The sequence below is a fragment of the Alligator sinensis genome, unplaced genomic scaffold, assembly GCF_000455745.1.
Source record: "Alligator sinensis unplaced genomic scaffold, ASM45574v1 scaffold219_1, whole genome shotgun sequence".
NCBI lineage: Eukaryota > Metazoa > Chordata > Crocodylia > Alligatoridae > Alligator > Alligator sinensis.
In genome coordinates this window covers 3,520,606-3,548,097 of record NW_005841866.1, presented here as the reverse complement: position 1 = coordinate 3,548,097, position 27,492 = coordinate 3,520,606, and the positions used below count along the sequence as shown (strand labels likewise).

At 42.5% G+C, this 27,492-nt stretch overlaps 1 protein-coding gene across 10 annotated transcripts in view; it reads right to left on the bottom strand.

Moving 5' to 3' along the window:
• Positions 1 to 27,492, bottom strand: part of COMMD1 (copper metabolism domain containing 1) — a 261,731-nt gene that overhangs the window by 189,230 nt on the left and 45,009 nt on the right. For all 10 annotated transcript variants that reach the window (XM_025192290.1, XM_014525903.2, XM_025192260.1 and 7 more), the window contains one exon: positions 23,924 to 24,205. In XM_025192290.1, coding sequence (XP_025048075.1) covers positions 23,924 to 24,187 — 264 coding nt within the window. In that variant the 5' untranslated portion in view covers positions 24,188 to 24,205. The remainder of the gene's footprint in view (positions 1 to 23,923; positions 24,206 to 27,492) is intronic.

The following is a 27,492-nucleotide window of genomic DNA, read 5'->3' as shown; positions in this document are numbered from 1 at the left end:
TTTCTGGTGCTGGTTATGTTTGTTGTTAAAATTCTTTGTCCCTCCTGTATCTAAAAATGGCACTGATATCCTTATATATCACACTTGGGTATCTCAGTATCACCCAAGGGGGGTGGGAGAAAAATTTGTACTTGCAGATCTCCCGTACGGTGGCTCAAGCTGGAAATAAAAGTGACTGCTGGATATGCTCTCACAGCCCAGCGCACCTACAACAAGGAATCCCAATGATCGGAGTACCAATATCCCTCCGGCAATGGGGAACAATAAACGGCGGCTTCGTTAGACACTACTCGTTAGCTGCCCATCGGTCCGCTCCTAAAGAATGGAGGGCCGCCCCTGCTAACTGGATAATCTCCCCAAGAGTAGAGGCGCCTTTCTGTTACAGATCCAACAACACCGGAGCTTATAATAAAGCCACACCTGTAGGACACTACCCTCATTGCCTAACTACTCTAGATTATAGCCCCAATAGCACCAGTGGAATCCTGTTGGGTAATGTACCCTCTCTCAATTGTACAGGATTCATGGTCTACAACTTTTCTAAGGAACCTCATGTTGCTCTCATTGCAAACAGATCGGAATTTTACATTGACTCCAATTTTACTTCTTGTAATATATCTCGGTCCAGCAGGATAACAGCTGAACGTGGTCCGTCCTATACGATGCATATTAATCGAAAGTGCCGGATATGGCACAACACCTGTCGAGATTTGAGTACCCTTTCTGCCCCAGGCCTTTACTGGCTCTGCGGAAACAGGGCTCATAAAATCTTGCCCTGGAATTGGGTGGGGGCATGCACTCTTGGACGTGTTATCCCTGGTTTTGAAATGCATAGTACAATATATCTGGAACAAGTAAAAAATTTCAACCATCACATGAAAAGGGCGGTTAACCCCTTAGCTACCAGAAACACAGGGTTCCATCAATTTGTGAGAACCTTCATACCGTGGCTTGGAGTAAGAGAATTGGAACTAGCCATAATTAACATTTCAGCCACAATGGAAGCTATGGGAAATGCCACTGCGGATGCAATTCAGGCTCTGCAAGAAGAGATCTCCCAGATCTCACAAGTAACTATACAACACCGCGTAGCCCTAGATTACCTATTGGTATCCCAGGGAGGAGTATGTGCCTTAGTAAACTCCACCTGTTGTGTCTATGTCAATCAGGACATGCGAATTGAAACTGACATTCGTAAAATCCGAAGTCAGTTAAGGGTCTTACATCAAGTGGCCTCAGAGAATACTGACTGGGGTCTAAAGGAAATGTGGTCTTGGCTAACCTCCTGGCTCCCAGATTCCGGGGCCCTTGGCAAGAAAATCCTGTATGGAATATTGTTTGTCTTGATAGTTCTGATAATGTTTTATGTCTTAGTGCAACTGATCCTCTGCTGCGTGAAAGCCAGCAGGAGAAGCTTTAGCAAGGCAAGAAAACCCACAGCAGAGTCTAGAATAATGGTATTACAAAAGTGTGAGCAGATTGAAAGAAAACATGAAAGGCTGCACGATGAAATAGAGGGGCTCATGAGAATAAAAATTTAAGGGTAAAGTGAGACTAAATAGTCTCAAAGGGGGGGGAACTGTGGAATCAGAAAAAATATATGCCTTAAACTTTGACTATTTTAGTTATAAGATGACATAACCGCTTTGTGGAGAATTGCTGGCTCTGTATAGTAGAACAGATAAGAGAAAGTGTTTGTTCTTTGTAACTCCTCTGCAACTGCTTCGCTCACCGCGGCCTTGAAGATAGCAAAAAGTATGTACAACTCTGATTTGCAGGTGCAAGAAGGAGGTTTGTGAACTAACCTCGCCTCCCCCATTAGTTCCCATCCTGATTACAGCAAAGAAATAATGAAGTAATGTTATAGCCGCTTTTCATGCTAATTTCACTATATGATCACGTGAGTTGTAAGCAACTGTTAAAAAGTATATAAGCCTCCTGATTTTGCTCTTGGGGGGGGACCCCTTCCAAGTGCTTGGGAGATCCATGTCACTTTGGAGTCCCCCCTACAGCTGTAGTTTCTTTTGAATAAAAGCTTCTGCTGACCTGACCCAAAAGTATGCTGCGTGTGTTTCCACGACAATGGCTACCTGACATCAGAGAAATCAGGATGAGGGAGACTAGCTAGAGGACTGGGGGTCCAGCAGGCTGGAGGGGATCGAGGGTCCACTGGGGGCTTGGGGCAGAAGTGCAACCCATGGGCAAGGTAGAGGGGGGCAGGTGCAACCCATGAGAACTAAGGGAGCCAGGCGTGACCCATAAGGGGTGGCAGGGGGCAGACATGACCCAAGCGTGGGGTATGAGGGCAGGTGGAAGGGGTAGAGGGACCAGGTGCAACCTGTGGGTGGGGTAGGCAGGCATGGCCCACAAGGGGTAGGGAGGACAGGTGCAGCCACAGATGGGGTAAGGGGGCAGGTGTGATCTGTGAGGTGTGTGTGGGGGAGTTAACACAACCCGTGAGTGGTGCGGGGGGGCAGGCACAGCCCACAGGTGAGGTGGGGTGGGGCAGGCATAACCCATGAGGAATGGAGGAGCAGGCACAAACCACAGATGGGGTAGGGTCCCACCCAACAAAGCTACGCCCCTATTCCCCTCCTGACTCTCACCCCACCGAGACTTACTTGGCTCTGGCAGTGGCAAACACTGATAAAAGCGGCTGTGCCTGGAATGACTTGTGGGATGGGAGTTGAGAATGCTGACTGGTGGGGAGCAAGAGGCCAGGGGGCAAAAAAATACTAGTGCTGCAGAAGGGAGGAGTGAAAAGAGCAGCCCCAGGGCCGGGGCCTAGGGCTGTGCAGGGGAAGCAGACAAAAGTTCCATACACTGGTTTGACCTAAATCAACTGAGTCTGATATACTACATAGATCCAGGTTTATCTTAAACCAGATTTTGCAATTTTTAGACTGGTTTCTGTGCACAGAACTTCTGTATAGTTACAGATTTAGACTGATGGCCGGTCACTGAGATTGGGTCTATAAGTGTAAGGTCAGCACCAGGAAAAGCTAAGTTTAAATTGGCTGGCCATTATGAACCCAATTTAACCTTCCAAATGTCTGTACTTAGCCTTCAAGTGTACCTGACTTCAAATCTCAGGCTGCCATCAGTCTTGGGATGGAATATGCAGTTCTCCAACCCTCAAGTCAGGCCTTGGCTTATAATTCTCTATGTATTGATTATGAAAATCTCCGGCACTTCAATGTTGTTCCTCCTAAGAGAAACAACAGTGGTGAATAGTGAGCAAATAGCCTGGAGGCAGAATATTATTTATTTAGAATTACAACATTTAAGAAAAAATGGATTTTAAAATAAAACTATATGCATTTTCATTTTAGTAAGAATCTAATTATCCCCTGCAAAGGGATCATGGTAGGTCTGAACTTCCTACAGACCCTCTTCATCTCCATTGACCTGAGGGCTCCAGGACCTGGCTGCTGTAGTCCCACCCCCTTAACTTATATTTTCCCCTTCCCTCAACTTAGGAGATAATCTCCTTTAAAAAGGACTTCAGTCTTTCTGATCTTCATGTTCTTAGCCTGGCAAAACAGACCTCTGTTGAGTGCAAAAGACTGCTGTTAATTGCTATTTATGCCTACATCATATCGTATTTAAATCACAACTAAGTGATCTATGCTCTTTTTGGAAAATTTCTTTGATGTCATTAATATTTTATTAGAACACAGAAAATGCCACAGTGAATCAAACTGATGGCCCATCTAGTTCCATATTCAGTTTCCAACCAGATGCTTCAGGGAAAGGTGCATGAATTCCCATAATTGTCAGCTACATAATGTGCTGCCCATGGGAGGAGTGAAGGGGAAGAAATGCAGAGCAGAACTGCATCCTAACTATATTTATGCATATTAAAAAATGCCCTGTACATGATTCCAAAGTCAGCATCTAATGGCATGAAAGAGGCAGATGTTCAAAAGTTAAACAGGGAGTGAGGAGGGTAACAGCAGCTCTGCTGCTGACATTGCCATCACTGTGCTTGTGACAGCACAGCCACTGACACTGTCCCGTGTGCAGTGGCTGCCCAGAGCACGCAAGTGCCCAGTTGTGCCTCTGTCTCTAAGTGCATGTCAAACAGAGAACAGGTAGGTCAACCACTCTTTTCTAAATCTCCACAGTGCTTTGCAACAGAAAGAACAGCCTTTTCAAGGGTTGTCTGCTTGTTCCCCATATATAATCAAGATATTTGTAAGCAGAAGCAGGTTCCAGCCTAATTAAATTTGATCATACTCTAGCTTTCTCCTAGGCAGTCACACTTTATCACAGTCTCTAAGCATCCCAATGAAATTTATTGGGAAATGTATGCGTGCCATTTCCATAAAAGCAGGCAATTTTAAATTAACTGCAGATAATTCAAAATGACTGCTTTGAGCAGAAACATTCTTTTCTAAAAGGGGTTATTGGTTGTGACCATGATACATTGCACTGATGATCTGTCATGCCTCATTACTTCAGACAAAATATACCAGGCTACTGTAACTTGCTACATAATATGTTGAACACTCTTCGCAAGCTTGGGTACTTTTAAGATGCAGCCTGGAAGGTAGCATTCTCAAAAATGCTATTATCGTGCTAATTCTCTCAAGTCCTTTGGCAAATTTACAGGTTAAATGGAATGCAAATTTTTATAGTACCTTAAAGCAAGATGCTATTTTTGAAAATGGTTCTGTAAAAGTGGCATCATAGCTCATAGCCTTTAATATTTATTGCCTCCAAGTGATCAACTATAGATGCTGCTTACCAGTAACTGGCATTCTTCATGACATGCTGGCAATGCACCTGTGTCTCATTGGGGGGAGGAGGGGGATGGACATATCCTCAAGCTCAGAGATTTTTTTTGCCCTAGCATTTCCCATGCAGTGTGCCTGCACATTACCTCTCCCCATGCTCTGTGCCAAAGATGAGAGTGATCTGCATTTCATGCTCTTCATTTTCCTCCAGGTTGTCAGAATTCCAGATTGTCAGGTTCCCTCAGCCTCCAAGTCCAAGGCCTTGGCCGTGGAGTGTAAAACATCTTGAAGATAGCAACTTCTTCCCTCCCAACTGCCTAGCTAAATGTACATTCCCACTGTGAGTGACTCCAAAGCAATGCCTAATCACCAGGAGAAAGGCCTCAGAGTTCTAGGTAAACAGCAATTATAGGACTGGTTTACAAATTCAACATCTCCTCTGGAGGTTTTTGTGAGTATAACACTTGGTAAAGAGGTGCATAGAGCACTAGGGGGATGCCTTGCAGATGTCAGGCATGAAGATGCCCCTTCTGTAGGCCACCAAGTTTGTGCTCTGGTAAAAAGAGCCTCCACTGCTGGAATGTTTACATCAGCAGCTTTGTAGCACATTTAGATGCATTCTGATATGCCTCTGGACAGCCTTTGGGAAGAAATAACTGTATATTTGGATCTTTCAGACTCCAGCCTTGGAATAAGAGCCCTGCTCCTTCAAAGGGCAAGTTTCCTATCATATTTGGCACCTTTCTTGGGAATCCACAGCCCTAAAGCCAAGAGGAATGTATGATAACCCCAGGTGGGACCATAAAATGGGAGCCAGTATGGAGCACATCTAGGGCAAGTTCTGCCTACCACCTGGCTCTCCAAAATATGCCATGAAAGAATGCCTGGAGTCCAGCACCTGGTTCTCTGTAAATGTTGCTAGATGTTCACATAGGTGAGAGACTTGTACTGTGTCAGCAGGGCTTAGCAGTTACTTTTCAGAACTGCAAACTAATAGAATAGGACCTCCTTTCCAGCATGTCTAGTTTTTTTGGCTCATCATTCATACATGTGCTACAGGAGTTGGTTCTCATTCTCAGTAGTTGCAGCAACCATAAGAGGAAAGGTGTGAGGGGACGGGAATTAAAATATTGTATGATATAATATATATTATATATATCAGTGCTCCTAAGTGACTGTATACCTAAGGGGTGAAAGATAAGCACTTCCAGGAGATATAGCAGGCAGGTAAACCAGGTTGCATAGGTATTGCTCAGATCATAATTCATATAGCAGGCAGGCCTCTGTTGCAAGATGGATACTGCATGAATCCTGAAGACCCAAGAGAAGCCAAGAGAACAAACAAGGAAAGACAAAAAGTAGAAAAAGAAAGAAAAGAAAAAAAATAGCAGAGGCCTAGCTGATGTGAAGAAGAAAATGAAGCCTCACAAAGCTGAAGCACTGTAGCCCACAGAAGACTCAAGGAAAATAAAAAGGAAGGGAAAAAATAGGCAGTCTTGAAAGGCTAAATAAAGAGAGGATAAATTAAAAATAAAAGCAGAAGGATTTTGGAAGGACTACAGGCCAAGCATGGCTGTGAACAGTGCAAAAGTTCTGCCTTGAGTAAGGATGTTGAAACAAACTGAGGAGGGGGAAACGCGTACAATCTTTTATGCTTTTGGAGTGGAGGATGAGGACAGGCAATGTACATACAAAGTGCATCGGTATTGTGGAGGCAAAAAGTTCTTCATGTTTGAGTACATGAGGTAGGGATGTATACACCTAGAGTGGAGTGCACATAGAGACAATCACTGGAAGTAAGAAAGACCACTTTACGGGGGGGGGGGTGTACACATATACAGACACATTTAGGTACTATATATATCACTGGTTACTTAAGAGTTCTGAAAATTCAAATGAGATTTCAAAACCTTGTCTGAATTGGCAAAGGTACCTCCATTCTAGAAACAATTTGCAAACTACAAGTGTAGTTATGCTACTGCAAACTCTGTATGTTGGGAAGGAATGTCGGTGATTTTCACTGGAAGAGCTTGGGCCATGTTTGAACACAGTCAAACTGCATTCTTTCCTTCTCACACCTACCTAATGCCACCTAAAAATGTTTGGAAGTCCAAATTATGATCCGAGCAATACCTATGCAACCCAGTTTACTTCAGCAGATTTGCATGGGTGTTGCTTATTAGAACTAAATAATTCTGAGTATAAGAAGGAACAGAACTTGGCTCATTTACTCGGGCACTGGAGAACCAAAACAAAAGTGGTGGAAATGTACTTTGTCAATAGAACAAGTAGGTTTTTTATGCTTGTAAGGGCATGCAGATGGACAAGCTGTAGAGCAAAATGGTAAATTTATAGTCACCATTCAAAGTAGAATTATACTTCAAGTTATCCGTTAAGCAAATTAAACAATGCTATTTAAATTATGTATCCCCTTTCCTATTAACATTAACGAATATATTTCAGGAAACTGAACTTAGAATATATTTAAGCTTAATACATTTGCAATAAGTTTGCATTTTGCAAATATATACAATGTGCTTGCCTGGCTTAAGGTGTCTAGTGCAGGGGGAGTGTTTGGACTTAATTTTTTGGGAGCAAGGACACAGCTGGTTGCCAGAAAGATAGCTTTTACTGAACAAACAAGGGATCTCATTGATGAAAAGAGCCAACAAAACAGGGAAAAAGCATGTAGTAGAGTTCTGATCCAGTACTAGAGTGGCCAGGTACAGCAGATGGGAGGGGTGGGGTAGAAAGAGATTGATCCTCCAGGTATTAATGTGGGATGTCTGGAGGACCAACCGAACCCATGTCACAGAACACCTTGGTGTCCACGCAAACCAGTTTAACAGGCTTCTATAGCCATCTGCTTCAGGTTTAAACTGCATTTAAACAGGTCTAAGTGTTGTATGTGTCCATACACAGTCTGACAACTATTATGTCTGCAGGTGGAAAGAGAAGAAATAAGTAGTCACCCAAAAGAACCAACACTAAAGTCCTTGTTGATGAGATTGAAGTGCTTCGTTTACAGTGTTTTCACTTTCAAATTTCCCACAAATTGCTTCAAAAAGCTCTGCATTCAGAACAACATTCAAGGACCATTAAAATCAAAGAAGCCTTTACATTAACTTCAACAGGCTTTCTGCACAGAGCAAAAGAGGTAAATGATGGAGAGAAGGCTTTAAGAAAAAAAAATAGCTTTGGAACTAAGAATCAGCACTTCGTTTTCTTTCAGTGACAGCTCATATATTTAGTCTATCTGGTCCATTTTACCAGCATGATGGGCAATGCAGAATGCAATGGTGTATTTGTAACCACAACCCATGAATATGCACATGCTAATGAGACAACTAAACCTGCAAATCCAGATAAAGATAAACACAAACATTTCTCATGCTGAAACAGAATATTTAAATATACTGTCACACTACAAACACAAAGTTCACTATAATTAGTGTAATTTTTACACTATTAATTATCTTAAAGGAGCAGCCAAAATCTTCCAAAATATTTTCAATAACTTTTGGTACTATTCAGGTAATGCTGCTTGTATTATAAATTGCTACCAGCAATGATGCCAAAACAAAGAGCAAGAGGTTGCATACGATGGTTTATAGACATAACATTCCTATTCAAGATGTTTGATACACTGATTAGCTAAACATTTTCAGTCACGGTGGTTGGCATTTGTTAGTTCCTGACCGCACAAACAGTTTAGACTCCATCACTGAGTGCATAACTGAAGTTGGAGAGAAGACACTAAAAAACAACCTGCTTTCCCTCCCCCCACACCAAAAAAAACCCAACAAATTTAAAAAAGGAAAGGAAGGAAGAGATATAATCCTTGTGACACGTTTAAAAACATAGTGAGAAACATGACCACAAGCACAGAAAGGAAAAAGCCATGGTTCACTGGGAAATGCAAGATAAATCTCTCTTCAGTAGAACAGTATTTCTAAAATGAACAGCTGCCTAATAAGAGCAATATTCCTTGCTGTCCTATATCATAATCTGCTTAATTTGCTTATTGAAAATCATCATTATGTAGGAATTGGTTTGATTTGTGAATAGAAAGAAAAAATGCAAAACTGGTATTAGGTAACATGCACACATCTCAGATCATACAAAAAGGATGGCTCATAGTGGCTCACCTGCTCAAAAATAAGACATAACATGTTAAGAAGTGTGAAGTCTAATACAGGCAACCCATGCTTATTGCTCTTAATTGATTCCTGAAAAACTGAGTGTTAAGCAGAAACCAAAAGTTTTTGATAAACCAAGATGGTGACTGCAAGCATTAACACGAAACTCGTTAAGCGCTAAGTGGAATCAGGTATCAATGTAAAAACAAGCGTTACAGCAGAACAACACTAAGTGACACAGTGCTACGCAGGGGTTGCCTGTCATATGTCTAACAAAGTCCTGGTGATCTAGTGCACACAGCATAGCATAGTAGCTTTCTGCCATAACTGCTCTATTCTTATGCAGGTGGGGGTTCAGAATTTACCAATAAATGAAACTTCCATTAGTATTTACCCAGAAAAGAGAAAATGCAAAGTAATTTAAAGTGGAGGAAGGGGCTAGGTCACAGCTATTTCTCCCCAGCCACCCACTAGCTTTCCAAATCCCATACTGCCTTTTATACCTACCCCTGCAGCAGTTCCTGTAAAGATTCTCTTTACATAAAACCTAGGTAACATGGAGCCCATACACGTTTGTATTTGGTTGTTACATGGCTTTATTAAGCATTCTAGGGCACCAAGGCCCATCATGGTACCAGCTGGGCCTTCAAGCTCTTAGCAGTGAGGTGGCATATTGCCAAGGTGGGGTAAGGTTGGCCAGCTGGCAAAATACCAATTTTAACATATTTTGCCAGGCAGGACCAAGATGTCTAGTCAGACAGTATGGAGGGTACTCACAGTTACAAGAGCCCTTCTTTGCTGAGTTGTTCAACAACATTGAACACTTGTAAATTTTGATATGCTGACTGCTCCCAAGAATGGAGACAGCTGGCAGACCATGGCAGAATGCTAACACAATAACAAAGAGAATCAATGCCTTGAGTTTGCAAGGCTGAGTACACGGGCTGTGGAAGCAGAGAGTCACTTTTTGTTCTGCAGAATCAAGGGAAAGTCTTGTTCAAAAAAGGAAGATTAACATTTTGATAATCCAGATCACAAGTCCATTTAATATTTGTGCCTTTCATAGAGAAAACTTGAGTTCCAAGCACAGTTACCAAATGACATTTCACTGCATTAAAGACACCTAACATTAAACATTTTTCAACAGCCAGAAATGCAGCAGTCCACATGTACAATCTGTTGATGTCTGTGAAAAACAACAGGTAGTTACTCAACAGGAAGTGCAGGCTCCTATATCTCATCTGGAATGAGAACGGTGAGAAAGGCTCACTAGCTGCTCTGTTTCACTCTGACCCCACTACATGGAGTTCATGATGACCACATTTTAAATATAGCTCTGCTTCAGATATTTAAGCCCCATCTACTCAAGTTTTAAAGTGTATGATTGATCATAGTTAAAACCTGGTATAGTGGCAGAAAGATTCAATCTCCATTTAGCTGCTAAGCGTGGTTGCGGCTGAACTATCTTTAAACTCAGGCAGCAACCCAGGCTAACACACATTTTGAGAACAGAGTTGCAGCACAGTTTGGCCTTATTCAAGCTGTCTGGCCAGATCATCCTACACAGCTGCCTAGTTTTCTACTTCTCTACATGTGACATTTAATCATTTAATTCATGTATTAACCAGCATATGGTCACGAGCCAGGTCTTAAGACAAAACTGTGATTCTGTTAATTCCACGCTAACAACAAACCACCCCAGGAATGAAGACCTCTGTTTATCTACAGAGCAAGCTTCACACAAAGCTACCCTGCCAGCATGTCTGAACCCAAACATAAAGGGGAACTTCCTCCCTCAATAACAAGGGCAGTTAATTCTCTAACTCATTAAATTCTTAGCCCCCTGTTAAGCCGGCCAATTAATGAAAAGCATGGTGGTGAAATTGTGATGTGAAAACTAACACAGACTAAAACTCATGGAACATCTTTTAGACAGGAATACCTGTTGAGGTGGACTGAATTCATATAGATGACCTACACAAAAGGTTCTGAAACTCATTTAGTGTCCTAAAACATTCCATCTCCCATGTGTCAGCCTTTAAAAAGCAAGGTTTGTCTTCTGGAAAGGTAAGTCAATTAAATCACATATTTACCTTTTGGACTAAGTACAGACAGTCAAAAAGCCCAAGGCTGAATCGATCCAATTTTTGCAGGCTAATCTAAGCTGTGTAGATTGAACAGATAAGCAAGTGAACAAACATTCACTTTTGATTTTGGAAATACAGCCACATGTCTTCTGGCCTGGGCCAGAAGCTAGGAGGTGCTAGAGCATGCCTCCCTGCTTGACTGGAGCAGACAGCTTGGGTCAAGGCTAGCCTGCCCACACTGTGAGTGGGGCTGAGGGTTGCGGGGGAGATGCAAAGTATCCTGGGAGGTTGAGGACTGAGTGTTAACTTGACTCTGGAGGGATCAAGGGCAGAAGTTCAATAAACTTTACTTGTTGTAAAGCAGCATGAGAATACTGGTTATAATTTCTGGCTGTGGAACAAGAAAATGACCCAGTGGTCAGAGATAGCAAAGTGTAACAATACCTCTGTTTGAACTGACTGCAGGAGCTGAATCCAGGACTACATGTTCTAAAGCACAAGTCCCTAACAATTTGAAAAAAGGACAAAACACATTACAACAGAAGCAATGCTGGACTCATATCCATAGAGGCTTGTATACACAAAATCCTTGGCATGCCTGGTCGTGGGTACTCTTAGACATACCCTACCCGCAAGTTCCAACTCCAGAAATAGGGCAATGAAGCTAATCTAGGGATATTGCCTCTGGCCACCTCTCCACAATGGTGGAGGAGATGTTCTTGAGAGCAACTCAGAGTGGCTTGACCACTGTATTCCTGGGTTAGCATGTGTGAGTAGGACTGGCTGGACAGGTTGTGCTTGAGAGCATCCCTTCCAAGACATACCGGGGGGATGCTTTCTAGACATACCTTATATGTGGTTCAGACAATAGAAGGGGAGAAAAATGCATAATCTGTTAACACTGGTTACACAAGTTCACAATATGGTCCCTTTCATCTGAAAAGCACTGGTCAACAAGAATGTGACATAGGTCAGTCATATTACAGATGTAACTGCAGGGGCCTGACTGCATGGACTCTTTTCTAACCTCTTAGTTATCTTATATATGAAATAGATGAATGACAGTCATTTCCTCTTCAGTATGCTTATTATGCCATAGTTCCCTGAAGAATGTAGCTATAGCTGCTCAGCTATATGCATGGCAAGCAGTTACTTTGTGTGGGATAAGCAGGTAGGGGACTACGCAAAACATATCCAAATCAAATGTCATGGTTAATGTATACAATATGCACCTTTTCCCAAAAAACAGTGGTTAGAAATTGGATTACCATATTTCCTTGCTTATAATATGCAAAGGCAGTTTCTGCTGCTCGAGCATCTGCCTAGCAAAAGCAACAGTTGCTCTGCATGTTATCAACAGGGAGCAGAACAATGAGCAGGCTTGGCTCCCTAGCTGCTGCTATTCAGTTACTACAAGGAAAGACCTTTTTTCTCCATTCTGCCCTTCAAAAACAAAGTGTATAACTTATTCCAGTGTGTACTGTATGTGAGCAAATACAGTATGTAACATGGGACACTGAAAATTAAATATAATTATTTTTAACGGTCTCAATTCTATCCTCAATCCTAGGCCCAAGAGGTCCTGCATTCAAAAGAAATAAGCTCAGTTTTCAGTGATATGGTAAATAATTTTCTTTTGCTTTTAGGAGAGGATGACAACAAATGAATCAGCAAAGTGAAGAACAACCAGTAGTACAATATACCATGTTGAAGCAATATTCACTTTAACAGATCAGTTTTGTTCTAGTTTTCTCTTAGCTACATGACACATTGACCTTTTATGTTTTTCCATTTGTTTTTCAGTGTACTCGGTTATGTAACTGTTCTCTCTAACTCGTAGATTTCCAAAGTGAACAAAAGCTCAAGTGATTACATTCATCGTGGTCGCTAGGGTGATTTTTCACTAAACTTGTACTTGGTGGTTTTTATAGTTTTAATCGCATACACTATTAAGCCAGCAGTGGTTAGGTTGATCGGTCTGTTTAGACTCTCAATGAATGCATTTAACAATCTTCGACAGAAGCAATAGTTCTAATAACGCAACAGCAACGTGGATTAGAATGGAGTAAAGGTTAAGGGAAGAAAAGATGCGGTAACTTTTTCTATCTGCAAACTGTGTTCTCTTTCCTTTGCAGGTATAGAACCTGGAACTGCTGTACTATGACAAACATCTCTTTGCCTGTCTTTTTATTCTGCATGTTCTTTTCAAAATACACAGTATATAATAAATGGGGAATTTGTTCTCCAGAATTATTTTTGGAAATGGCTGTGAAGCAATCTGACCTGTAATGTTTAGGCACCCCTGACAGCAGCAGAAGACCAAACTGAATTCCTCCCACAGCATGGCTTACTTATGACGTTTCCTCAACCTGATCATTCTCTAGCAGTGAAAGGTATTGCAGGAATTAGCTGTAAAACTGTGGAATTCAAATATCCTACACAGACCTGTACTTGTGATATGCAGGACCCCAAACAACAACTCTAAAATGTGTAATCTGTAACCCTAGCAGTACGATGAGATTTACAGATGGTAAATCCTGGAACATTTATTATATTATGAAAGTATTCTCCAACATTTTTATATCCATGCACATGTATGTTCAGAGGCTGTGTGTGTACATACACATATGGATTTTAGACCATCTACACTTGATTAAATAAATGTAATGCATACCAGGATCTCAATTATGGAGAATTTTAACACAATATTAAAGATGTCACAATGTGTTCTTAACTCTTCTCTTTCCTTGTTTTCACTGCCGCACAGATTTCTTTGTAGTCTACTTTGAAGCCCGATTCATTCTCTACGGGGAATAGAGCAGGCCCACAAAAAACTGCAGCCAGGGAAATTAAAAAAGGCCAATCAAATCTCAAAGTGCAGGATGCAATTTCATCACCTCCACAATTAGGAAGCTATTTCATCTCCTTATTTACTATATAACATTAGTTACCAGCATTCATTATTGACTCCGTTCCTCCCATCCCCACATACACTTCCTTTTAAATTATGAAATTACCAGGGTTTGGCCACATGCAGGGGAAGACATTAAAACAGCTGTGATACTCTGGCTTGAAAGCTTCTCTTCAGCTTCTGATTCAGCTTGTATCAGATACGTTACATGTTAGCAAGAAGGTAATTCTATCTAGTAAGTCTTTTCATTCCTAGCTTCTAACAGTTTGTGATTATAATTGGTATATTTACAGTCATTGTTATGTTGAGGAGTTTTTAAACAAATTAGATTAGAATTTGGCTAATATATTTTCACAAAGTACAGTAAAGTCTACTAGATGAATAATGTTACCCTTTTTTGTGAATACTACAACCCACAAATAAAAATGCACATTGTTTTTTGGAAGGCAGAATGTAGAAAAAAAAATTTCCCCAGAATCTTGGTAGACTGTGTGACAGTGTCCAGGAGGTATGGCATCCTTGGAGACATCTGGGGGAAGCAGAAGGAACGCAACAAGGCTAGGTCCTAGACCCTTGCAAGGGCAGCAGTAAGGCTGTTATATTTTTACTGTAAATCATTTTTATGTAAGCTCTTGAAAATAATAAAGTGCTGTTTCCACACCAAAAGACTCATTAAGATATTGCAGACTTTATGCAACAGCTCCCTCACTCTCAGCTGGCTCCATGGCTCTTAAGCCAAAAGATATTGCCTCAACAGCAGCTGTGAGAGAGTTAAAATGGGAATCTGCCCCAGGGAAAAAAAGGCAGCTGCCTTGGGAGCCATGAGCTACAATGGCTGTTTGCTCTATCCTACCCTCTACTCCAGCAAAAGGGTGGGGGGGTATCAGCCTCCCCACTTATCATACGCACCCCAGCTTTGAAGGGCTGATTTTTGGGGGATGTGTGCATGCTATACAAGAAAATAAGGTAATGGCTGTCTATTCTAAAGCATAAGAAAGTTATTTGGCTCATATAAAGACATATGCATTCCTGGATCCTTTAGTCTTGCATTATGGAAACAGAATGAGAAAGAGTTAACTTCTATTAACCTTAACATAAAAATTGGGTTTGTGTATGTAAACTTCACACAAACTACATTAAGATCACAGAAGCGCAGATTTTATTTACTATTGTTCTACTTTGTAAGTCTCAGTTATTGCTTATAAGGCTTCTATTAGGTAGGTATTAAGCCACTTTTGAACTGTATACACTTGACACAGCAAACTTATTCCAATAGCTTTCTAAAATAATATTTTGGCTCCAAAACAGACCATTTGCAAAACAGACACCTTGTTTCCTCTAATTGAGAAAGCTAAGACAGCTTTCCAACCTGTGCCTCGGAGATTTTTAGGGGTGGAGAATACACACTATATTTGTAGATATGTTATCACATCAAGAAGGGGAAAGATATGGTTCTATCATAAAACATAGTGTTCTTCAAATCCCATGGGCAGGAAAGTGCCATTTATAGAAAAAGTTACTGTAAATATAAGTATCCCAAGAAATTCACATGAAACAGCCATGTTACAGTGATAAACAGATAAACCACTAGGAAAATTTATCAATACATTGTAGAGATTTAATTCTCTATAGTTTCATCAGTGTGAAGTGTTGAAATGTAAGAGCTCTATGTTCTCACAAGTGCTAGAAACTGATAGAGAAGAAATTGTCACCACCTTAAACCACAATTATTTGCAAAGTTTATCTTATTACTCATGGACTCTCCACTGCAATGGAATGCAAGCAATAGAGGCCCCTGGCAAACCATTACTCACATGTAACACATAACAAATGTATCATGCAACAAATCATAACCTGCCAACTGGCCACATGTTAAAATTATCACAGGATACTTCCATGCCAAAAAGTTGCTGCTGTTCCAACAAGCAACTTAATTGCAGCTGATCCGCCATTTTTATCCAGAGAAACTGGTTTAATATCTGGCATGTTACAATGTGTTGTGTAATACTCGCATATTGTGACGCACATTGTGTAATACTCGCATGTTGTGACTCGCATATATATGTGACGCGCTAGATTTGGTTTTCCCTCAAGTGGTGAATAGTATTTTTGCCTTTTGAACCCTCAGCTGTGCAGTGAATAGTTGGTGTCACCTATACTTGGCATTTGTTTTTTATTTAAAAAAAGGAAAAAAAAAAGGGATTTTGTCTGGAGAAAAATAATTAAAATCAGCAAGGTAAATTTTGCACTCCTATGCAGTTTCACATATGAAACATCCTGGTTCCTTAAAGTGAGCAGCAATTTTACCTCTGACTTGGAGCATTTGACCCTATATATGTAGTCTGTTTTAGTACCTTTCTTTGGTTTGATGGAGGACCTTAGTGACAAGTAATTTATAGAAAAACATTTCTATTTCAAATACAGGCGTGTTGCATCTTACGCGCATTTAACATGTGCGAATTCAACTATACGTGGGGTGGCGGGGGCGGAGCTTAGGTTTGCACATGGCACTGCCACTTACCTGGAGGCCCATTATGGCGGTAATGGCCACTGCCTCCAAACCCTCCTGCTGTTGCCATGGAGCCGTGCCCGGAGGTGTGCAGCCGTCCGCCGGGTGGCAGCAGCAACGTGGTGGTGGCTGGGCGACTTGGAGCCATCCCCACCACCACCCCGTGCTGCACCGCTGCCGCCGGCCACACAGCACTAAGCATGGCACCGCGTGCAAACTCAAGCCTCACCCCACCTCCCACCCCGTGTGTAGTCGCCAATTTTCACCTTACACGATTTTCACCTCACGTGCTGACTTCAAAACCTAACCCCCGTGTAAGATGCGATTCCACTGTACCTTGGCGCTGATTTATACATGCACATTCATATAGAAAAAGACTGTTAGCATGAAGGCTAGGGACAGAAGTTACATATAAACTGGTTTAAGTAATAAACTGGTTTAAACCTGTAAAAGAACAGAAGTTCAGAGGACATAAACCAGTTTCAAAATGGCTGAAACTGGTTTAAGATAAACTTGGCTGAATGCAGTATCATACTTAACTGATTTGGGTCAAACTGGTTTATGAAACTTCTGTCCCAGACCCCTTCCTGGTTCAAGTTAAATCAGAGTCCCCCAGCATCCCCCCAGTTTCTTGCAGGTAGGTCTTGCTTGATCAATCTCATTTCCTTTTACGACCAGGTGACCTATCACCTGAACAAGGGGGAAGAGATTTATGTCATATATCTTGACTTTAAAAAAGCCTTCAATCTGGTATCCCATGATTGCCTCTTGGCAAAACTGGCTAACTGTAGCCTCGACCTCACCACAATCTGCTGACTGGGGAATTGGCTCCGCAGTAGGACCCAGAGGGTGGTGGTTGATGGAAGCCAATCGTTGTGGTATGCGGTCACCAGTGGGGTCCCCCAAGGCTCTGTCCTTGGGCCTATACTGTTTAACATCTTCATTAATGATGTGGACATTGGTGTCAGAAGCGGACTGGCCAAGTTCGCCGATGACACCAAACTCTGGGGTAAAGCATCCACACCTGAGGACAGGAGGGTGATCCAGGCAGATCTTGACAGGATCAGGAAATGGGCAGATGAGAACCTAGTGGTGTTCAACATCGAAAAATGCAAGGTTCTCCACCTTGGGAGGAAAAACCTGCAGCATGCGTATAGGCTCGGCAGTGCTACGCTGGTTAGCACTACGGATGAAAGGGACCTGGGGGTCGTGATTTATCATAAGATGAACACGAGCCTTCAATGTGATGCTGCAGCTAGTAAAGCGAGCAAAACGCTGGCTTGCATCCATAGATGCTTCTCAAGCAAATCCCGGGACATCATTCTCCTGCTGTACTTGGCCTTGGTGAGGCTGCAGCTGGAGTACTGCGTCCAGTTTTGGGCTCCACAATTCAAAAAAGGATGTGGAGAAGCTTGAGAGAGTGCAGAGGAGAGCCACGCACATGATCAGAGGTCAGGAAAACAGACTTTATGATGACAGGCTGAGAGCCCTGGGCCTCTGTAGCCTGGAAAAGCGTAGGCTCAGGGGTGATCTGGTGGCCACCTATAAGTTTATCAGGGGTGCTCACCAAGATCTGGGGGAATGTCTGTTCACCAGAGCGCCCCAAAGGGTTACAAGGTCAAATGGTCACAAACTCCACTGTGACCAATTCAGGCTGGACATAAGAACGAACTTCTTCACTGCCCGAGCCCCCAAGGTTTGGAATGGACTGACTACTGCCAGAGGTGGTTCAAGCACTCACTTTGAACGCCTTCAAGACACATTTGGATGCTTATCTTGCTGGGATCCTATGATCCCTGCTGACTTCCTGCCCCTGGGACAGGGGGCTGGACTCGATGATCCTCCAGGGTCCCTTCCAGCCCGAATGTCTCTGAAATCTATGAACTACCTGCATGCTTTTCAGCCCTGGGCTGGGCTGTGCTGTCTGCTCCAGAGAGCAGGGCTGGCCCCATCCTTCTGCTCTCTAGTCAGAGCAGGTGCAGGGGCATGGCCAGACACCAGTCAGTATGGCCCCATAAGGTGAAAGATCAGGGAGGAAGTTTATTCCCCTTCCCGCCTCTTGCCCCAGGGGACTGCAGTTGGGGTCTGCCTGCCTGGGGCAGAGCAGCCCGTCAGGGTTGTCCCATCCCCCCCTGCTGCTCCAGTGGCAGGGGTGTGGCCAGAGAGAGCCCCGCCATCCACCTGCCTCACCTGGGGCTAAGGCTGAGGCTCTGGGGCTGAGTCAGGCCGGCTCACAGGCACTGCTCAGGGTGGACGCAGAGGGGTTGGCCAAGCTAGACCCAGCTGGCTGTGGCTTGGGCTAGGGCCGCAGAAGCTGTGGGCCTGGATTGCTCCCAGCTCCCTGTGCCCAGGCTGAGCCGAGCTGTTATGTAGCTGCAGTCAGTTGGGAAAGGCCCTTCCCCTATGGCCCAGCCTAGCTCAGTCTGGGCCCTCCGCGCCTGGCCTGTCCTCAGCAGTGTCTGCAGCCAGCCAAGCTCAGCCCTAGGTGAGGCAGGTGGGTAGCAGGGCAAGCCTGGGCCAGAGCACAGGAGGACGGCCCTTCCCAGCTAACTGCAGCTCCATGACAGCCTGGCCTGGCATGCATGGGTGGCAGCTGGCCCAGGAGTAGCACAGAAGTAACACTGCTCCAGCTGTAGGTAGGTACCTTGGCAGCCGGATTGGCTGTGCGGGATGAGTCCTTTGTGCCCGCCACTGCCCAGGTCAGCTTGGAGGTGCCGACAGGCCTGGAGCCCGGCAGCTGGCCTCTTCAGGGGCTTGTGTGCCTGCAGCCACTCCTGCTGCTGTGCACCCTGCACAGTCCTTCCTTGTTCATCACATGGCAGCTACATACAGACGAGCAAGCACCATGCAGGAGGCGGCTGTGATCATGAGATCCCTGGCGGGAAGTTGCTGGGCTCCAAGCCTGCTGGCCCCTTCAAACCAGCCCAGGCAGCTGTGGGCATGAAGGACTTGTCCCACATGGCCAGTCCAGCTGCCAAGGCACCTACCTGCAGCTGGAGAAGCACTGCCTCCACGCCACTGCCTGGCCAGCTGCCACCTGTGCATGCTGGGCCAGTGTGTCATAGAGCCACAGCTAGCTGGGAAGGGCCATGCCCCCATAGCCTGGCCTGGGCCAGTTCTGCTACTGGCCTGTCTCACCCAGGGCTGAGCTGGGCTGACTGTGGGCACCATTGAGGTTGGATGTGGAGAGGCCAGCCCGGGTTGGGCTGGGCCGTAGACCTGGTTGCAGCACCATGGCAGCCCAGCCCGGTCTGGGCGTGGGAAGCCAAGTGCAATCCAGGCGCACAGCTCCTGCGACCCCAACCCGAGCTGCAGCCGGCTGGGAAGGGCCCTGCTCACATTGCCCAGCCCAAGCCAGCCCCCCCCTCCCCCCACGCACCCTCAGCAGCACCTGCAGGCCGGCCCAGCTCAGCCCTGCAGCCCCCGCCCTGGGTGATGGAGGCGGATAGCATGGTCATGCTGCCAGGTCTGGCCATGCCCCTGCCACACAAGAGGCCAGTGGGGCAGAAAGCTGGGTAGACCCCCGCTGGGGTCCCCATGCCCATGGGACAGAAGGCGAATGGGAAAATTTAATCCCCCTCCCCCTCAGCCTTTGCCTGAGGCTGCTGCCCTGGTCAGTATCTTGCCACATCCCCCTCCTTTGGGGACAAACCTGGCAAGGGCCACTATCCCATTCCTTCTCCAGGCACACTTCGGCTGGGGTCCCTGCAGGCCAGGGTGATGGTTTAAACCCCTTCCGAATCATACTCAGCAGCCTACCAGGTCCTGGCCATGCCCCACCCCCAAGGCCCCAGTCAGCTTCTCTCCAGCTTTGCATCAACTGCTGAAGGGAAGGGAGGGCTTGCTCTAGGGCCCCCCTGGCTTCTAGCTTGAGCCACTGCAGGCATGTGGCTGCATTTCTGGAATCAAAAGTGAATGTCTATTCACTTGCAAATTGGTTCGATCTACTCAAGTTAGACTAACCTGCAAAGATGGAATCAATTCAGGTTCAGGCTTTTTGAATGTCTGTAGTTAGCCCAAATGGTTTTGAGCATTAGATAAGGAAAAAAGTAGCCCAGTAAGGGTGTCCAAGTGAAAGGTAAGTATGCATAAGCCATAAAGCAAGTTTAAGTATATACTGCACAGCTTCAAAGTTTAATAGCAACCCGTCATTCAAAAAATAACATTTACTTCTGGATCACCAATACTGTATACGAAAAGGCTTTAAAGGAAAAAAAAAACTAGTAGTAACTGATAACGGAAGAATGAGATAGAAGCAAAGAGAAAAATATGAAAAAACCTGAAAAAAGAGACAAGACTTGTTCAGATTGCAGAGGATAAGGTTCTTGTATGGAAAGGGATGAGCTGTTGGCAAGGAAAGAAAAAAGGACCAGTGTAATGAATGCAGAATGTCAGGAGCAGATAAAGAAACAAGTCAATGAAGCAAGTGAGAGAGGGCAATTTTCTGTCAGATTCATACAGGAACAGGGATCAGTGAAGCTGAATGGTGATAGGTTTTTCAAAAGAGCACAGACAAGTTTGCTAAGTCAGGCAACAGCCACATTCTGTATGCACAAAAGAGACTTTAAAATGTCATTGTTAAGTCTTCACTTGAGTAAAGGCCATGATGCAAATTCAAGATCCAAATAAAACTTCTGAAAGTTTTGGGAATATTAGTAACTGTGATTTTGGATTGGACACATTTCTCATTTTGAGACCATATTTTAGCAGTATATGTACCTGGCTATAGGAGGGCACTCTTTTCCCACACTGTCAGAGGTCCCTAGGATCACATATGAATATAAGATAGTCTTGTTAAATTTATAAATGTATTTCAATTACATGCATACAAAAATCCAAAAATGTTAATACATTTTGACAAAGCACATGTTTTACTTGGTCCTGTGTTATTATTCAGCAGAGCCATTTTGCTTATTAATTCCTTTAAAAAATTCAATTATAATACAACTGACATGTTTAAGTTCAAACACAGCAAACCATAAAAAGTTAAAGTTATGAACGTATTTACAATTTTAAAGCAGATGATATCTGACACTGCCCTCTACTATCCTAAATTCTGGTTGGTTCCAGAAATAAAAATAAGCAGCATCTGTCTGACTGATACTAAATTCTTGAAGGATGTACTTCCTACAGATCTTTTCACTACTTCTGTTTAAACAAAATAAAATATTTATATCAATGCGTTCCACATCAGTACACATATGTCCCCTGCTATCAAGTGTCCACATGAAAATGCTTTGTTCTGAATAATTTAGTCATTTGCAAGCTCTTAAACAAACCCAAGAAGAATCCTTCAAAATCTGTCAAATCAAATCAAATATACCTTCAATCTTTTTTACAGCTGAGGAAAAACAGGTTTATCTCTTAAATTATGGACAGATACTAGTGTATGTATTTTGATAACTGCAAAGACAGTACCAAGGACTTCTAATCGGCCAAAATATTAATGTAACAATCAGCAATTAAGAACAAACCCCTGAAAATGACAAGCCTATTTTAACTCAAACCCTAAAGTTCTCTGAAGCAATATTTATAAATATATACAAATTCTGAGTCAAATTTTCCAAAATGATAAGAAGCCTAATTAATCCATGTTTGCTTATTCTTAAAGGTGAGATTCCAATACCTTTACTTATATTGAGTAGCCTTTTATTCACTGAGCATAACAGATTTTGACCTCATGGTAGTTTAAAAATGCGTATTTCCAAAATCCCCTGCCTTTAACATGACTAAAATACGAAATGAAATTGTTAAGATTATTCATGTGGGCAATGACTAAATATTTTTTACATAAATTGAATACTTTGCTGTGATTTTTCTTTTTTTAAATCAGAATCATATTTCTCAGAAATGCCTGTTATCTGCCTCCTTCATGTTCCCTCTCCATTACCAGCAAGATAAAAAGTGTGAACTATTGTGTCTCAGAAATCTACAAAGGAAAAACAAGAATTAAGAACTTTATGAGAAACTGCAAAAGTTCTGCATTTTACTTTGTTTATAATGTTGAGTTTTTTCTTTGTCATTTGCCATCTTAAAATGCAGACATTGAATAAAAACCTTTCACCATTACTGAAAATAGAAAAGAAATGTGTTACACATTACACATTGTACGCACTGTAGAAATGTAAAAAATGGAGAAGGGGCAGCATCCCATATAGGGATGGGTGCTCTAGAAAAGACCTGAAAAGCTAGATAACAAAAACCCAAAGAGCTGGATTGAACAAATAAGGTCTCCCATACAAAATGCCATTTGTTAAAGCAAACAGAATGCTACTTCGGAAGAGGCTGTACTCACTCTTTATTTGCACACCTTTAAAATCACATTCTGGTCTCCTGCAACCCCAGTTAAATCAACGTGACTACACAAAAGTAAGCAAGGGCACAACACAGCATGGTATGTTTATCACAGGCTCCATTTTGCATTAAAACAATAATAAAATCCTTGCATCTTTTAAAATTTCTTACCAAACCCATACTGAATAGGGTGTTATTTCCAAACTGGAGCTGGTATGCCGTGGGTGCTATGGCAAATGATCAACAGCCCAGAGGTCGCAAGTTTAAGGCCATAGAAGAAGCGCTTACAGCACGGCCACATCAGATTCCACCAAATCTGTGAATTCTGCTAAATGCCGTGTCACAAAGACACAAAAAAGGAAGGAGTTCCAAACAGTGATTGGTAAGAACTACTAACAGCGTGCTGCTTAGGTAAAAGCTCGAAGTTTTTCAAATACGCTGAAAAGAAAGAGATACCAAAGCAAATTTCCTCTCTGAAGAAAATGAGTATCTACATTATGGAAACTGATTATCTATTTATCTGAATCATAAAGGTTCCAAAAAAAAGAAAAAAAAAGACGAAAAGAAAAGAAAAGAAAAGAAAAGAAAAGAAAAGAAAAGAAAAGAAAAGAATGAATCCCAGCTATGGCTTTCAGCAGCTACTCTGTCAAGCCATCTCCTTCAAACAGAGCTTGACTGCATAAAACAGTAAAAGCTGTGAGAAATATCTGTATCTTTATGATAGCTAATATACTATATAAAGAACAAATCTCTTACACATGTCTAATCCTAAAGTAAAAGCAATCTTCAGCAAGTTAAAACAGGGAATTTCCCTGTTCATTCCACATAGGAGAGCTGGCCTCTTGGCAATCTCTCTAACACTTGCACTTGTTTAAAAGATGAGAGTAACTTGCTATAGTTTTAGCATATTATTTGTATAGCAAACAACTTTCAGAATAGCTCTAATATAACCAGAAACGCCCAGTAGCTGTTTGCCTTCTGCGACTCAGATTCAGGATGTAAATTAAGTAGGGGTAGTAATTGGATTTGAGAGCTAAATTATGGACTAATGGAGGGGGGGACCCAAAGAGGGTGCAAAAAGGTTCAAACACAAGGAGAAACTGGAATTAAACAGCTGCATTTAAGCAGCATACTGAGCTGATTTGGATGCACTACATTAATCTATAGGCAAAATGGTTTGTGTGCATTTGTATGCATACATCCCTAAATCAAACTTTATAAAATAAACAAAAAAAAAAACTCACCTTCCCATTTTTCCCCAGCTCCATTTCAACTATTGCAACAGGGGTGTTTATTTGATCAATGTGCCTTGACTGTGACTTCAAATCTACTCTCCAATTCACATTTCTCAAGGTGTTGTCCCACCGGCTTTGATTTATCAGGCTCTCTCGAATCTTTGTTCTGTGGCTTTTCCAAAATTTTGCAATGACTGCTGCTTGATCTGCTGTGATACCGCCTTGTTTTTTGGTTTGGGCAGTAAGAAAGGCTTCCAGCTGGTTCAAATCCATATCTGCTGAGGCTATTGACTGGAAAAACAAGAGAAAAAGAAGGTTACTTGATTTTTTTTTTTTAATCTAAATGGAACACTCTAAAAGAAGAGTGCATCTATGCATTTTGAGACTTTTAATTATTTATTTCTTTAAAAGAATTGTGCAGGCAATCTAATACCCCTGCAAGATGCGTAACTTTCTCCCAGCACATAGCCTAGATTCCTATATCAAGATAGCTGGAGGGATATATTTGTACAGGGAACAGTAGCAAGGAAACAAAGATCTTTCCCTGAACAGATATATTTGTGGAAGAAAGTAACAGAAAGCAGATGGAAGTTTTCTGTTGAATGGAAGAATGGGGGGAGCATGCAGAATATCTCCAACTAAGACTGAAATGCAAGAAGACATCCTAATTCATTATGTCATGCACTCATGTTACCAGAGTCCTGCATCTCCCCATTACTGGACAAGGAACTGAGACTTGAAAACATTATTATATTGTCATTCATGAATCTATCTTGTATCTGCATTGTACGTAATGCAAGTCTTCAAAATACCCAACAAACAAGACAGGTTATTTCACATATCTTTTCTATCTGCCTTCATTCCACGTGTTTTCTAAATGTTTCACGCTATTTAAAGAACTATTATAGTTCTTTCACGCTCTGTACCTGTAATGTTTACACTTAACTACAGCTTGCCAGAGTGTCAATGGATTCTGTTAAACATATGTCATATTTGTAGGTTGTAAGGGAGCCCTAGATGGTCATTTAGCCCTGTAGGCACACGCTGACATGCTGAAGCTTAGTCATTTTGGGGTCATGTCTAGGCTATGAGAGGAAGTATCTATCCCCTTATGATTAGATCCTTTTGTCCCTTCCTCCCCCACTTAAATATAGGGAGTGCTAGCTATATAACCTAGAATATAATTTACTGGTTCTTTTGATTTATTTATTAGCTGTTCCTTTTAAGCCAAATTAGAACAGTGTGTTCAGGATTGAAAAGTGACATCTGAAAGAAGAAAATCCAAAATTCCTGTAGAAACTTTAATCCTACACAAGTGATCTTTAGGATTTTAATTTAAAAAGCAATAATACTGATCCTTCCAAATCAAACTTTAGGGTTTGACTGGGGCTTCAACACAACCACTCTGCATTTTCATATACCAATACTTGCACCTAAATCTAGTAAAGTTTAAGCCGGGGCTGTCCGATTCATGGGCCAACTCATGGCCTGCAAGGGGTTATGCCCATATGCTCCCACTCAGCTGCAGCTCTCCCCACTGCCTCCTCTATCTTCTGCTTCCTGGCCCTGTTCATGGGGGTGAGGCAATATGGCCTGCAAAGGCTGGGGAGTCTGCAGAGCCCATGTGCCAAGGGAGTTTGGGGAGTCCACACAGCTCCTGTGGGGGTATGGGAGACCAGATGGGAGCCTGAACAGCATGTGGCCCCCAGCCACTCAGAAGTTGGGCAGCCCTAATTTAAGGCACCTTGCATAAAGGTGTTCATAGGGGAAAATAATTCAGAGTCTCAGCTTTGCAACCTATTCCTCACAGGAAGAGACTGTGCTGTGAAACCATGAACTCTGCTCCAAGGTCAAGGGCACTGGAGAGAGTTATAAACAGAGCAAGATGAAGCTTGCTGAACCAAACCATGCTGAGTTCTGCAGAATACTACAGACCCAGTATACTTTGCTGAAGTGGGTCCCAGAGAAGAAGCTTATTGAAAATATGAATACCTTCTGATTTCCTTGTGTTAAACTGTAAAGTTTGTGTGGCACAGTTCACTTGTCTACACTGCACATGCTGTCAGCAGTCTGATTCCTATATAGGGTGCAATGTAAATTATATTAAAAAAAGAAACAACTCCCTACTTTCATATATGCAGAGAGTGTGTCTGTAGTTCCTTCTACCATAAATGTTATTGTATCAGAGGACGAAAACCTAACAGCATAACGAACAATCATGCTCTATAGCAGAGCTTTCCAAACTGTGTGCCGCGACACATTAGAGTGTCGGCGGCAGTGTGTAGGTGTGTCGCGCGAAATGCAGAAAATTTTGCGGAAGGGCACCGCGGAGCTCCCTTACTCGCGTCTGCTTCCCTTGGCCCCTCCCCCGGAACTGAATTACTGTGTCGCGAAATGATGCATGTCTAAAAAGTGTGTCACCAACATGAAAAGTTTGGAAAGCTCTGCTCTATAGGTTTGATGCAGACCAGTTAACATTACTGTTTTTCCCTGCTGCTTGATTGCACTCAGTTTGTAAAAACTATACTGCATTAACTTGGCTGGAGCTTTTCTTTAGCCATTTATCAGATACACTGTAAACAGGATATAACATTCAGAATTAATATTTGATATATTAAGAATTTTTAAAAAACTAGTAAACATCTCAAATTTGAAAATAAAACTATCCTCTAAAAGATTTTTTAGATTAAAAATTCCTGAGAAGGATTTTAAATTTTGGAAGATAAGGGCACAATTATTCTCAATGTATATAACCACATATAACTACTATTAGCCTATACTCTTTAAAATACTGTAAGTTCCAATAGAGAATATCAAACCAGGGCATTCAATAAATGCTATGCACCAATATTAGCTTGTTTTAATGTTCTTTATCATAATTCAACAGTATTTTGTTTTGCAACAAGACAGTAGCTGAAAGTTACAGAGAACCAGATTTGACAATTAAAGTGGCTGACAAGTCTTTGTTTTCTTTGGCATATGAATTATTTCTGCTACTTGTGTAATCCATTATTTAATAACCACAAATTTTGCTCTATTAATACAGGAATGACAGTGGTTCAATTCAAGCCTGAGACAATGTTTTAATTCAATTCTGCTATGGAACATGTTTCTGATCATACAGCTCACAACATAAACAGTTCTTTCAGGAACCTGCAAAAATGCCTATTCAATAATCAAGCAGAATACATAACAGTAAATACACCTTTTTGCAGTGTTTTAGTTATTATCTTAATTTAGGCAATAAGATTTTTTTTAAACTAGAGATATCTTTTACATTCCCAGTTGTGATTTTTTTCTTCTCACTTTCTGCAAAACAGGATACCATTTAGGGTTCTGCCAGTATTAGGAATGACAGAGGGGAGGGAGGAGGGGCAGGGGTGGGCGGCGATGGAAGGGGGAGAGTTTGCTAACCCTAATTCCCCCCCCGGGCACTGCCTCCCAGAAGCAGGGAAGCTTGTCTCGCTGTCCCCTCCACTCCCTGCATATGCAAATACAGCATCCCACACCACCGCCACCTCCAAGGAGCAGGGCTGGGGGAAGAAATGTGGCGGGGGGGGGGAGAGGACGCAGGGACC